The sequence below is a fragment of the Sander lucioperca genome, chromosome 9 (assembly GCF_008315115.2).
Source record: "Sander lucioperca isolate FBNREF2018 chromosome 9, SLUC_FBN_1.2, whole genome shotgun sequence".
Classification (NCBI taxonomy): Eukaryota; Metazoa; Chordata; class Actinopteri; order Perciformes; family Percidae; genus Sander; species Sander lucioperca.
In genome coordinates, this window is record NC_050181.1 from 25,569,924 (window position 1) to 25,583,051 (window position 13,128).

Sequence of the window (13,128 nt, forward strand, 5' to 3'; positions counted from 1 at the left end):
TCCTCGAGGGCACTGACTTTCGCAAAATAATAAATACGGGTCATGTCACTGAAGCAACGGTTTTCTGGAAGGTCTCAGCTGTCAACACTAATGTGCAGAAGTCAGGACGGATATCTGGCAGGAACGTGGAGGCCTGGGCTGTCGATGGGCAGCCATTTTTCATCAAGTAACATGATCCAGACACTGGAGGCATCCAATGGTCCAAGAGCAGTTAATCACTGGATGAGACATTAAACTATTGATTTAAACGTTGTCTATAGTTTGGGCCTCTGAATTGTCTCTCCATCTCCATACTAACTAAACTGAACCCAGTCATTTAAGTAGCAACAAACAGCAGTTGTAACAGCAGTTGTGGTATAAAATGTCTATTGAATTAACAGCTGCACAAATTTTGCATTCATTCTGCTTCATTATTTTTGCTCAAAGCTGCTAATTTGTCGTCAAATTTGCAAAAACACCATCTTTTGCCTGGACAATGAATGTTTCTGACCTGTGTAAAATTCACTCCTTCGATGCCTGGGTGGATGTTTGATTTTGAGTTTTTGAGTTTTTTTTGTTTTTTTTCAATCAGAGGACAAATCGCCATTACAAAAGGTAAAATAATATTAGGAATTACATGGGTTGCTTACAAAGACATATTTTGCCTTGCTTTGTCTGTCAAAGCACTTTGTAAACTCTGTTTTTAAAGATGCTATATGAATGAAGTTCTTTATGAGAATAAACGCCCCTGACTTTGGTTTTTAGCTTGCTTTAATGGAACAAAGCAGCACGCCTTCAAAACTGAAACAACTGACTTTTAATGTGTTTATTGGTTTATTTGTACTTTACCTGAGACTATCTGAGCCCCCATTTGAAATATAATTTGAACCTGTTTGCTGTATCAGAGGCTGTTGTTGACTCTCTGGTTTAAAGCCCTTCCCTTTGGTTTACCGCTGCCCACTTCACCAAAACCTCTCCTCTAATTTTCCCTCTCTGCAGCTTCTGGTCCAAAGAGGGAAAAAAAGAAGCCCAGTCAGAGTGGAGATCGGGCATCTGTAATGAATTGATTGGATAATTTCGACCATACGGGAGCATTCAGATGTGATTAAAGTAAACGAGATGGCATTTGTCAAAGGTTACCGCGGCTAATGCGTGCAGAAAGCACAAGGCAGCCTTTGTCGCACGGGTTTGTTTTGCTGCAGAAAGTGCTGGGTCAGGTTTGCTCATTAACCATACAGAGAAAGTAATGGTCGGGAGCCATTTGTCCTACATGTTCCGTTGTTTTCTACACCATACAGTAGACATATAGACTTCTTTACTGTGACCGGGGTCAACAGGAACAGAGCGGCTTTTGTTTGATAATTAGCTCGACGTGTAAAGCAGGACAATGTGGAATAAAGGAGTTTGTTAGCACATTGCTACCACTCCTGGTAACACTATTACTGCTGCTAAACCTTTTATATTAATTATGATACCCCCAACAAACACCCTGCTAAAATACCTAAACCTAACCATAAGTCGTATTTGTGCCTAAACCTAACCAACCTTAACAATAGTGGCGTCAAATCATACAACTGATTTATTTCTCAGCAGAGATTTGTAACAGTTTGGACGAAACAAAAGAATATCTAAAACTAACAAAGTACAGTAAAGGGAACAAAAATGGCCACAGTGATCATTAGTGCTAAATAGTTTTTTACGATTCAAATTGACCCTCATTTAAATGATTCTATATCGATTAAAGAAATCCGAAGATCGAACTTTAAAGAGGCAACGCTTTAAAGCTAGAGTTAAGACATTGGTATCAAACACAAACTAAACAATCAAAGGAATCCATGTCTTGCTAAATAACGCTCCAAAGGTTTTTGGCGAGGAAATTTTGGCAAAATTTTGGCGAGGAAATTAAACTGCCATGGCCATTTTCACAGATGTATGGCTTTATGTCTCTGCATCCCACCCTCTGCACTGTAGAAAGCACTTGTACATGTTGTTTTTGTCTCTAACGTACTGCTTTGGGGTCAATTCTTAACGACAAAAGTAATATTTTTAATAATGCAGCAGGTTAGAGGGTAACTTGTACAACTTACAGCATGAATTCTCTGAGAATCTCTTTCATGCCCAAGCTAAATTGGTATTGTAACTGAAATATCCATGATCGAATCAATATTGAATCAATTTGAAATCAAATCAAATCGGGACCTTGTGAATCGGGAACCGAATCAATTCAGGAAATCATTGGCGATACCCCTAACTGCTCATCATGAGATAAACCACTATAGGGTTGTTTTTTCGTATGTGTTCTCCATTTTCACATTCACTCCAAAGCTAACTACCCTGTCTCACAGCTTTGGACGAACCGAGCCAGGACCCATTAGCTCCCCGCTAGTCTATAGTCACGACGTTCCACTTCCGGGATTGCTCCGATGCCGCCAGAACTTCCGCCAGATGTCCCTCTTTTCGGCCAGATGTCCCTCTTTTCGGCCAGATGTTCGTCACCTTCTTCTTTCTTTGTGTTGGCGTTCTAAACAGGATATATGTGGATTTCTGAGGACTATGGTTAACTGCTCCTCAGATCTCTGCAGGGTAAATCCAGACAGCTAGCTAGACTATCTGTCCAATCTGAGTTTTCCGTTGCACGACTAAAACAACCTTTGAACGTACACACGTTCCACCAAAACAAGTTTTTCCTGAGGCTATTTGGCAGCAGCACCGTGGCTCCGTCCGGCGCGTAGTGCCGCCCAAGACGATTGTGATTGGTTCACAGAAATGCCAATAAACGAGAGTTTTTCTCCCATCCCGGAGTGCTGTGTGGACTAACCAGACCCTCCTCAGCAGCGCTGTGGAGGAAGGTCTGGTAATGCGAGACTACTCCAAAGCTAACTGTCCTCTCTCACAGCTTTGGACGAGCCGAGCCAGGACCCATTATCTCCCGCCAGACTCCCAGCGAGGCCCCCACTGGAACACCAGCCAGTAAAACCAGCGTCAGAGCAAACAAATCCCAAACTCTCTAATCCTCCTTGCTCTCACTCAGCAACATTTCGCTCCTGGCTGCCAAACAAGGAGCTCCGCTCAAACAAAAACCACTCCACTTGTTTGGGTTTTTTTCACCTGTGCTTTTCATCGGTCCACTCAACGCCGTAGCCGCGGTAACATCAGAAACAAGCTGCAGTCCAACAAAAAACTTTAAACCTTTGCACATTCTGCACTCAACCCATTCAGCCTCTTCATACTTATGCAACAGTTATTTTGTACGTGTATATTTGTTTCTGTATTTATTGTTTATTTCATATTACTTGTGCACTGTGTTGAAAAGCAATGACCTACATTTCGTTACATATGTGCCACATTGTGTCAATGACAATAAAAATGAATTGAACTGAATAAACGTTTAATATGATTGTTTGTTTGTTCCCACCCGTTCTCACTCCGAACTCGTAAAAAATACGGATGTTTGGGCAGTGGCTGTCAGTGGCTGTCAGCGTCTGAAGCGACGAAAAAAGCTCCCTTCAGCATGTTTGTAGAACGTACTGGGGAGAGCAGCAGCCACATGGGGATTTGTGAGTAGTATGTAAGGACGAAATTCCGTGTAAGGAGCTTGGTTTGGGTGGCGGATGGGTCAAACACAGCACTTTCACCCATGAGACTGGGGTTCGTGTACCGCCCGGCACGTTTCCTAAAATTTTCTTCTTTAACCGGCCCATTATTCCCGCGCGTCACGGAAGCGTAAGCCCACCCACGACCTTTTCCTTAACCCAACCATCCCGTTCTTCCCGCGAGTCACGGAAACGTAAGCCCATCCACGAACTTTTCCTTAACATAACTGCGTCAAAAGGGACGCCAATAAACCCAACCAAGCACATTTAGTAAAGCACGTTATATGATGCTAAAGGAGACTTTTAGCGTCAATAACAACGACAAAGGCACCTGACCAAGCATCTGTATTTTACGAGATGGGAGTGAGAATCTGTTGTTTGTTCGTGTATGCACCAATTACCAAGGTAAATTCCACATAAGTTTAACTTATTGTGGCAATAAATCCTTTTCTGATTCAGATTTTCTGATTCTGAACCTCCCAACAAAACATTGTGGAAGGTTATCACATTTTTTTTTATTTGTGTTCTCTGATTACTATTGATTTACTTCGTGAGAACAAACTAACTGAAGTTTTTTATATTTGCAGTCATTGTACATTAATGTGTAATGTTGAACACATCTGTCCATCTACCTACCTTTTTGTTCCTTTACACACCTGGAAACACTTCAGAATTCAACCACCTGCATAAATATCTGTTAATTTACTGTCATTAAAGGCAATTCTCTTTAGGAAACAAGCCTGTCTGGGAAAAAAAAAAAGGTGACGCCTGCACATAGTGATCCAAGCAAAACAATTACCTATTAGATGTATAATTATATAATGGCCTGTGGATAACATGTATAATGAGCATCAGCTAAAGGTGAGAAGTGTTTTAGAATAAAACAGCATAAACTGTAACACTGCAGAGCTGGCAACAATTTTTTTTTTTTTTTTCTTTTAATTCTGAACCCTTCTTTTAGCTGCGGCTGAGAGAAATGTTATTCCCCATGTCACAAAGAATAGCAGCGTCTAAAAGGACTACTGGCATAGTTCATGGCGCAACCACAAGAGCTTGAAATAAAGATCTGATGCAACAGAATGAAACTGACCTATTTTTTTTTTTTTATATGGACAGAGAAACAATCGGTTGTTTTAAAACTCAGATTAAGTACTTTTTAGCGGCACAAAATGTACGTTTGGTAGTCATTACGGTTAGGATTTTACAGCATTTTCAAAATAAGAGGAGAATAAGCATGGGCATGTCAAATGCCATGGCGGGCCTAAATAAAAGCGAGCATGGGCCAAACTTGGGTGGCCTTATCCTAAAGAATTCTGAAAAAAAATATTTTTTGTGTGTAGAAACTACTATAAAATCTCAGTTTAATGTAAACTGCTGTTTTTATATACGGCTTTTCTAGTCGTAACGACTACTCAATGCGCTTTCACATAGTACAGGAACTATTCACCATTCACACAGTGGCCGAGGCAGATAATGAGATAAATATTCACGCACGTTTACACTCGGATGGCGCAGCATCGGGGGAAACTTCAGTGTCTTGCCCAAGGACACTTCAACATGGGACAGCTGGGCCAGGGATCGAACCACCTCGATCAATTGTAGTCAATTGTAGTCAGATGCAAAAGCCCCCTTCCCTTACTGCAAATATCTCATCATATTTAAAATTTTGAGTTGTTGCCTGCAGAATTTTGTATTTTCCTTGACATAAATTAAGACGTTTTCAATATAGATTTGTGCTCAAAATTTCCTGGGGCAGGACCCCCCCCCCCCCAGACCCTAGGCTTCATATGTGTCACCCCCAAAGGCCCATTCTGAGCCATGAAAAGCCCTGCTTCACATCCCTGTCACTCCACATTAACGTAGAGTTTTCTGACCGAGCCGTCACATTCTCCTATCTGCCTCCGTCTAGACGGTTATCTCCGTTGTTATGTAATGATTGAGCAACTTCAGCCGTTCATGGGAGATTCCTGCTTTGAAAAGAAGGCAGCGTACCCTAACAGCACGAACAAAGCTGATCCTGCAGATACAGTAGATGTGAGTCCGTCTGTCAGACGCTCTCTGCATTCTCACATTCTCTCCCTCACATCCCTCAGGCCTGATGTTTTCTCACCCTTCTTAATACATATTCTGTACATGTTTTTCCTTAGCCTATGCAAATAAAATACTAAATAATTAACACAATAAGGTGGCTAATGCCTGTGAGATTTTGTAAAAGGCAAGTCCAAACTGCTATTCTCATATCGGTTCACAGAGTGCTTCACACGGCCAACCAGACCTAGTGGAAAAAAATCAAACATTTTGGAGAAAATCCAAATCCGGCCAAAAGATCAAAAGTCAGCAGCATTGAAAACTGTACAATGTTCAGAATCATCCGCGACAGGTGAGTGTGTTCAGATTCAGCTCAACGTTTAGGCAGCTCTGAGTCATCGAGTGTGGCTGAGCGTGTGGGAAACTCACATAGATGTGTCTCTGCTGGTAGCGCAGGAAGAGGTTGTGCATGATCGCACCATCGTGGAGGTCCTCGAGCGCCGCCATGTCCTCCACCCCTCTGACGCTGCTGTGGTGCATGGGCTGCACCTTCTGTCTGCTAAGGGCATTCTGCTTGTAGGTGTACACCTGGGTCAGGAATTAGAAACACATGAGACTCATGTAAAAAACAATAACTACTCAAATGTGTCAAAAGTTATGAGAGGATATCCTGAAAGACAAAGAATCAAATGGTTCTGTATGGCTGAGTTTGTGTTTTTCAAAACTTTCCCCACCTCTGAAAAAGGCTCCCATAAGTTGTTTGTTTAAGCAGCAATTATGACTCATTGTTACATTAATTGTGACAGCGCCCTCTAGTGGCCATCGCAGTAATGACGCGACCAAAGCAGGAAGTTAGGTGACGATTTATAAGATCGCTAAGTTTCCGTGTAAGGAGGCAGGTCGGTTGTGGTGGATGGGTAAAACAAACCAGCCTGTTCTCATGAACCATACGTTCGAAAAGCTAAGAAAAGTTAAGCACTGTACTTTGGAGGGTGGGTCATAAAAACATTGGACTTTCAAGCCAGGGAGCGGAGTTCGCTTCCCGGGTAAAACAAAAGACTAACACCCAGGAAATGCGTGTTCCTCAGGAGTCCAAACCACGATCTTTTTCCTAAACTTAACTAGTCATTTCGGTGCCTATTTAACTTAACTTTCCTCGGCGCATAGCTCTCACTTTTTCCTGCCTAAACTTAACCGCAATCTAGTACCCGGCTTACAGTCACCTATTCTCGGGTAACTGAACCACCAACTACCGCTGACCTGAAGGAGCACCATGCAGAGCACCGTAGCCGGTGTCGCAGAGCTCTGTAGTGGCTAAACACAACTCCTAACTGCTGCTGATATGACGAGCTGTGACGACGGTCTGTAGCCGGCGTCAAGAAGCTCTGTAATGGCTTTAAAGCAACACCAAAGATTATTTTGTACCTTGTTTCCAAAATCGTTTCAGTGGTTCATCAACTTGTACCAGGGTGAATGGCACTTCTGCATTCGCTTTGCGGCCCTCTATTGGCTATAACCGCGCTATGCAAGTTTGCCAGCTTGTGTAGCGGATCTGTAGTTTGAATGAGACATAACGACAGCGGTAATGGACAATTCCGCATTCAACCTGTAGGGGGACCAAAGCGGAAAAGTGCTTTGGTGTTGCTTTAACATCTAGCAACTGCTGCTCGACGTCACAGAGCTCTGTAGTCGATAACGTCTGATTTTAACCCAAACCACCATTTTTTTCTAAACTTAAGTCGATTTTGTGTCTTTCACCCCATTAAAGACGTGTTTAAAACCGCAATCTTTACGTTTAACACCGCGAGCGGCACGTTCTCCGTTTCGGATATGAGGACGGAAAATGCTCCGGTGGATCGTGTTAGAGGGGAGGAATAAACTACCCTTATCGCTGAACCTTCATTTTTCTGTAAAATAATCCCAGTTACCCCAAGTTTAAAGGAGTACTTTGACATTCCTACGTATATGCCAGTAATTAAGAAGTTACCGAACCAGCCAAAAGCTTCCAGCACGTTACTCTCCAAAAATCACAAACAGTGAGCATTAGAGGTGCTGGAAAGTATTTTTTGTGTCCTTTGAACAGAGCCGGGCTAAAAAAGAAATCTGGACTTGAATGAAGAATAGAGTTGAACCAAGTGCAGCAGGAACAGATGAATGAATCTCCAGCAGCTGACGGAGAAGTGGAGGTGTGTTTACTGTCGCTTACGTTCCTCTCCGGGACTTTCAGGACTGTTGACTGTAAACAGTTTACACTGGACCAGTCTAACGAGTCAATTATCTCCCTGTAACTGTCTACTTCTCAGAGAATGTAAACACTCTGTCTTGTTTCTTGAAGCAGTTAAAGGTCCGGTCTAGGTCGCAGCAAATTACACCCAGAAAAGTATAGCTTCAATGATGGAAGTATGTTTGTTTGAACACTAATGTGATGACGACCAGTCGGTTTAGTTTAGCTGCGGTTTATTTTCAGGACTAATAAACCCATCATGCAGGTTGATGACGCGCCGTTGAAAGGACTAGATCATTTTTCATTCGTCTGAAAGACGATTCTGTGACGTTCTAAAGCGTCAATGAAACTGAAATGTGAAAAATGAGGCCTGGTGTGTGTGTGTGTGTGTGTGTGTGTGTGTGTGTGTGTGTGTGTGTGTGTGTGTGCATGTGTGTGTGTGTGGGTCAGATGTGATTGACTCTTCAGACAGAGACCTGCTTTCTTCAGGAAGAGTTGCCCTGAGCCGCTCGGTCACAGCGGGTCAACGACCAGCTTCACACAACTCCAGACTTCATTGTGTTTGTGTGTGTGTGTGTGTGTGTGTGTGTGTGTTCATACATTCCTAATAGTCTTACAGTTAGTTAGTTAGTTAGTTAGTTCGTTAGCTTCAGGCTGTTCTCATGAACCATTCATATATATGGCTAAGAAAAATAAAGCACTTTAATTCAAAAACAGCGGATTATCAGGCTAAAAGTAGAACAAGAGACCGTATTTTTTACATCTTAAACTATTTAAATTAAATGATCTGAAAAGGGGACGTCACCAACAGTACATCGTTTAGCTTCTCAGGGTCACATGACACAAAGGTTTGAACCAGTGGTGTAGTCTAATGTATTGTAGTGGGTATACTGTACTGTATATAAATATATTGGCCTATATATATATGGGCCAGAATCTGCCTTTGGGGGAGGGGGCATTTCATAGTGGGGGGTCTGGCTGTCCTCCCCCAGGGTTATTTTGAGCGTCAAAGACTTCCTGCATTCAGATAACTTTTATTCACCATTTTACGGTGGAAATCCCTTTATTTAGCCTATGGGGAGAAGAAAAACACAGATGACAATTCAAAATATATCAAAAATATAATGGAAAGTATGTTGTTGCATGTCATTGGGCATTTTTATTAGGGTAAAGTGAAATCCCGGAGCTTTCTTAGTGGGTATACTGCATATACCTGCGTATCACGTAGACTAAACCACTGGTTTGAAACCACTGAAAGACCTCATGGACTCTTCTTAGAAATGTCGAACCTGTGTGTGTCCGTGTGTGTTACGGAATATCCTTTGTGGTGTGTCTGTTTGTGGAAAAGGCTGAGACAGCACCGGGCTTTGGCTGCGCTCCTTTTTTCCACCCAGAAACCAACATGGTTAAAGTCTGACGGTGTAAATCTTCACAGAGGAACTATACAGAAAGTAAACAACAGCTTCTCCCAAGGAGCCCTGAACACATATGACCGCACAGTGACGATGGTTGCGTCCAAAATTCAATTCAATTTAATTCATAGCATAAAATCATAACAAAAGTTATCTCAAGACACTTTACAGATAGAGTAGGTCTAGACCACACTCTATAATTTACAAAGACCCAACAATTCCAACAATTCCCCCAAGAGCAAGCATTTAGTGTGACAGTGGCGAGGAAAAACTCCCTTTTAGGCAGAAACCACAGACAGAACCAGACTCTTGGTGTCTCAACAGAGACACAGATACAGATATATAGAGAAATATGATTCATAATAATTATAGCAGTTGGTATGATGAACAGTGGCAATAAAGATAATGGAACTATGACTAGGAGTAATAGTTATAGCAGTTGGGGGGATTGCGGGGCATAGCAGGGCGTTGTGGGGCATAGCAGGGCAGAGCAGGGCATAGCGGGGTGTAGCAGGGCGTTGGGGGCATAGTAGGGCATAGCAGGGTGTAGTGTGGCGTTGCAGAGCATAGCAGGGTATAGCGGGGTGTAGTGTGGCGTTGCAGGGCATAGCGGGGTGTAGCAGGGCTTTGGGGGCATAGTAGGGCATAGCAGGGCGTTGCGGGGCATAGTAGGGCATAGTAGGGCGTTGCGGGGCATAGTAGGGCATTGCGGGGCATAGTAGGGTATAGCAGGCCATTGCGGGGCATAGTAGGTCGTTGCGGGGCATAGCGGGGTGTAGCAGGGTGTAGCAGGGCATTGCGGGGCATAGTAGGGCATAGTGGGGCATAGCAGGGCATAGTAGGGCAAAGCAGGGCGTTGCGGGGCATAGCAGGGCATTGTGGGGCGTAGTAGGGCGTTGCGGGGCATAGCAGGGCATAGTAGGGCATAGTAGGGCATAGCGGGGCGTAGCAGGCTGTAGCAGGGCGTCGAGCAGGACCATGGCTGCAACTGCAACCCTGATTTAGATGCTACCCCAATCCAAGGAAAACTGCGAGGCGAGAAAACACAAGGATTCCGGGGAATAAGCTCCATACTAACATGCTATTTGGTAGACTAAAACAGTATGTAAGATTTTTCAGTAGGGTGTTTTTTATCTTACTGTATACTGATAAAACTGTCCTCTCGACTGATACTGGAGTTAAAAGTTGTGACTTGTGTTAGATGTTTTGACTAAAGTTTGAACTCCTTCGAACTGACCTTGCAGAGGCACAAAGGCTTAAACTCAACCTTAGAACGCTAAAGTGAGAGAATCCTAGACATAATATGTACGTCGAGTATCTCTCTGGGTGAAAGGGCTGGAGGTTGGAGTGATGTTTGAACCAGTTCGGCCTGGTTTGGACTCATCACTGGAGGACGAATGCTCCAGAGTTTAGTCTGGAGAAGCTGCAGCCTTGTTCTCTGACACATACACTGCTGTCTGCTGAAACACACGTTCCTTCTTTCCTTCATTCCTTCATTCCATCCATCTTGTATTTCCTTTTTTTCTTTCCTTCTCTCTTTCTTTCCATCTTTCTTTTCATCATTCCATCCATCTTTTTTAACTCTTTCCTTCATTCCTTTCTTTTCTTCATTCCTTCTTTCTGTCCTATATTCCATCCATCTTTTTTCCCTTTTTTCTTTCCTTCTTTCAGTCTTTTTCTTAATTCCATCCATCTTTTCTTTCCTTTTTTCCCTCTTTCCTTCATTCCTTCTTTCTTTCTTTCCTTCCTTCCTTCATTCCTTCTTTATTTCTTTCCTTCCTTCTTTCTTTCATTCCATCCATCTTGTATTTCCTCTTTTTCTTTTCTTTCTTTCCATCTTTTTCTTCATTCCTTCTTTCTTTCCTTCTCATTCCTTCCATCTTTCTTTTCTTCATTCCATCCATCTTCTTTCCTCTTTCCTTCATTCCTTCTCTTTCCTATATTCCATCCATCTTTTTTTTCCATTTTTTTCATTCCATCCATCTTTTCTTTCTTTCCTTCCTTCTCTCTTTCTTTCTCTTTCTTTTTCCTTTCTTAATTCCTTATTTATTTCTTTCCTTCTTTCCCTCTTTCTATCTATATTTCTCTTTCCTTCCATCTTTCTTTCATTGTTTCCTCTCTCTGTCCCTCCCTTCCTTCCTTCCTTCCTTCCTTCCTTCCTCCATTATTTGCTCATTCCTTTATTTTTCTCCTCCTTCCTTTTATTCCTTCTTTAAATAAGTCCCGCAAACTGAAGAAGTGATATTTTACTACAACCCTCTTCAAATCTTACTTTTGCTTTGGACACTGCACCGCACGTTCCTGCTGATTTTTAGTATTTTGATTCAAACGGTGGCTGCAGTGATGCGGCTTGTTTGACTTAGCGTTAGCGAGTAAAGGATTTGATTTCTTCTTCCACCTCTCAGAGCTGCTGTACTTCACCTCCACCTGGCTTCACACTGGTATACATTTCAACCGCCGATTTATTTTTTACCACTGTGAATTTGGACCCTTTTTTAAATATTTAGCTCTAATATTCAGTTAGCGTTCCAGGGCTGCATGTGTGATGTATGAGCCAGAGAAGTGTCTCTCTACCTTCCAGGCTTTCTTCCACATTTTACACTCCTCTGTAACATGAGATAGCGGGATGTTCCCCGCTGTAAATCAGACGGTTAAACTGTTTGACTGCTGAGTAAAACAGAGCGAGGCTGTTAGCATCAACAGGTCAGGTGCCTGACTTTATGATTCCCCACCTGGCAGTAGATCACATCATCTCCGCAGGAAGAAGACTGTCACGGGAGGAAAATTACACCGTAACCTCTGCTCAAGCTTATGATCTATTGGCACACATATATGATCTGGTTCTAATCCTTTTTAACATCCAACATATCTGGAAAAAAAACACACAAAATCACACTGCTGTCTGTCTAATGCAGGATTTTTACTTGTAACAGAGTATTTTTACAGTGTGGTATTAGTACTTTACTTAAGTAAAGGATCCTGATACTTCTTACATCACTGGTTGAAAAGGGAAAGAGACCAACACAAACTGTTGAAACAAATTAAAAGAACACTGTTGTCTAAAGCAGCATTGTACCATATAGCACTGGATTTCCCTTCATTGAAACTGAGGGGCCCAAACCAGGAGAAATGCAGAACGCTATCCGTCTCTCTCTGCCTCCATTTGTCATGGACAGTATTCACAGCAATATACAGTCAGGCCTCAGTAGGACAGGCTGTCCTTTTGGCTTTGTCCTAATTAGGTTTCTAATTGGTCCAGTTGTCTGTGTGGAGCTGAGGCGGATCCACACCTCGAAAACAAAGCCACGGAGGGTCCTGGACGCTAAGCTTAGCGACAGATGCTAACGGGAGTAAATCTCTGTGAAACAAAAGCATTAGGACAGCATCAGTTCAGAGCGGGAGGAGGGGGTGCACTCACTGCTGGACCCTCGGATCAACACGCTGTGTTCCCGGATCAGTCAGGATAAAATTTGTTGTTCTTACTCTACGTGGGTCAGGGAAGTGAATTCACATTATACGTTCAGGCAATCAGAAGACTCTGAACTAGAGAAACTTACAACGAATGAAGATATGGACTTCTGGATACCAGTCATATTTTCTGATACTGAAAGAGTTTATAGGTGGATGTGTAAACACCAAAATGTCAGTGTATCAGCTGGTGGTTGAGCATTTTTGAAAGTCTTTACTGATCGACATTCTTAAAGGGTAATTTCAGTAATTTTAACCTTGCATTGGTGTCGAAGTGACTAATGTGAACACAATTCTTTGGTCCAGTATTGAGCAAGAACGCTGTAACTGCCTCAAACCGAGCTGCAATATAATCCAATAGGGCAAATACGCACCTTCAATTTCCGTACAGAGATAGACCTTTTTGTAAAAGAGTAAGATCCTT

At 42.6% G+C, this 13,128-nt stretch overlaps 1 protein-coding gene across 2 annotated transcripts in view; it reads right to left on the bottom strand.

Annotated features, from left to right (window-relative positions):
• Nucleotides 1-13,128, bottom strand: part of myo10 (myosin X) — a 168,361-nt gene that overhangs the window by 95,574 nt on the left and 59,659 nt on the right. For both annotated transcript variants that reach the window (XM_031292115.2, XM_031292106.2), the window contains exon 3: nt 6,030-6,188. In XM_031292115.2, coding sequence (XP_031147975.1) covers nt 6,030-6,188 — 159 coding nt within the window. The remainder of the gene's footprint in view (nt 1-6,029; nt 6,189-13,128) is intronic.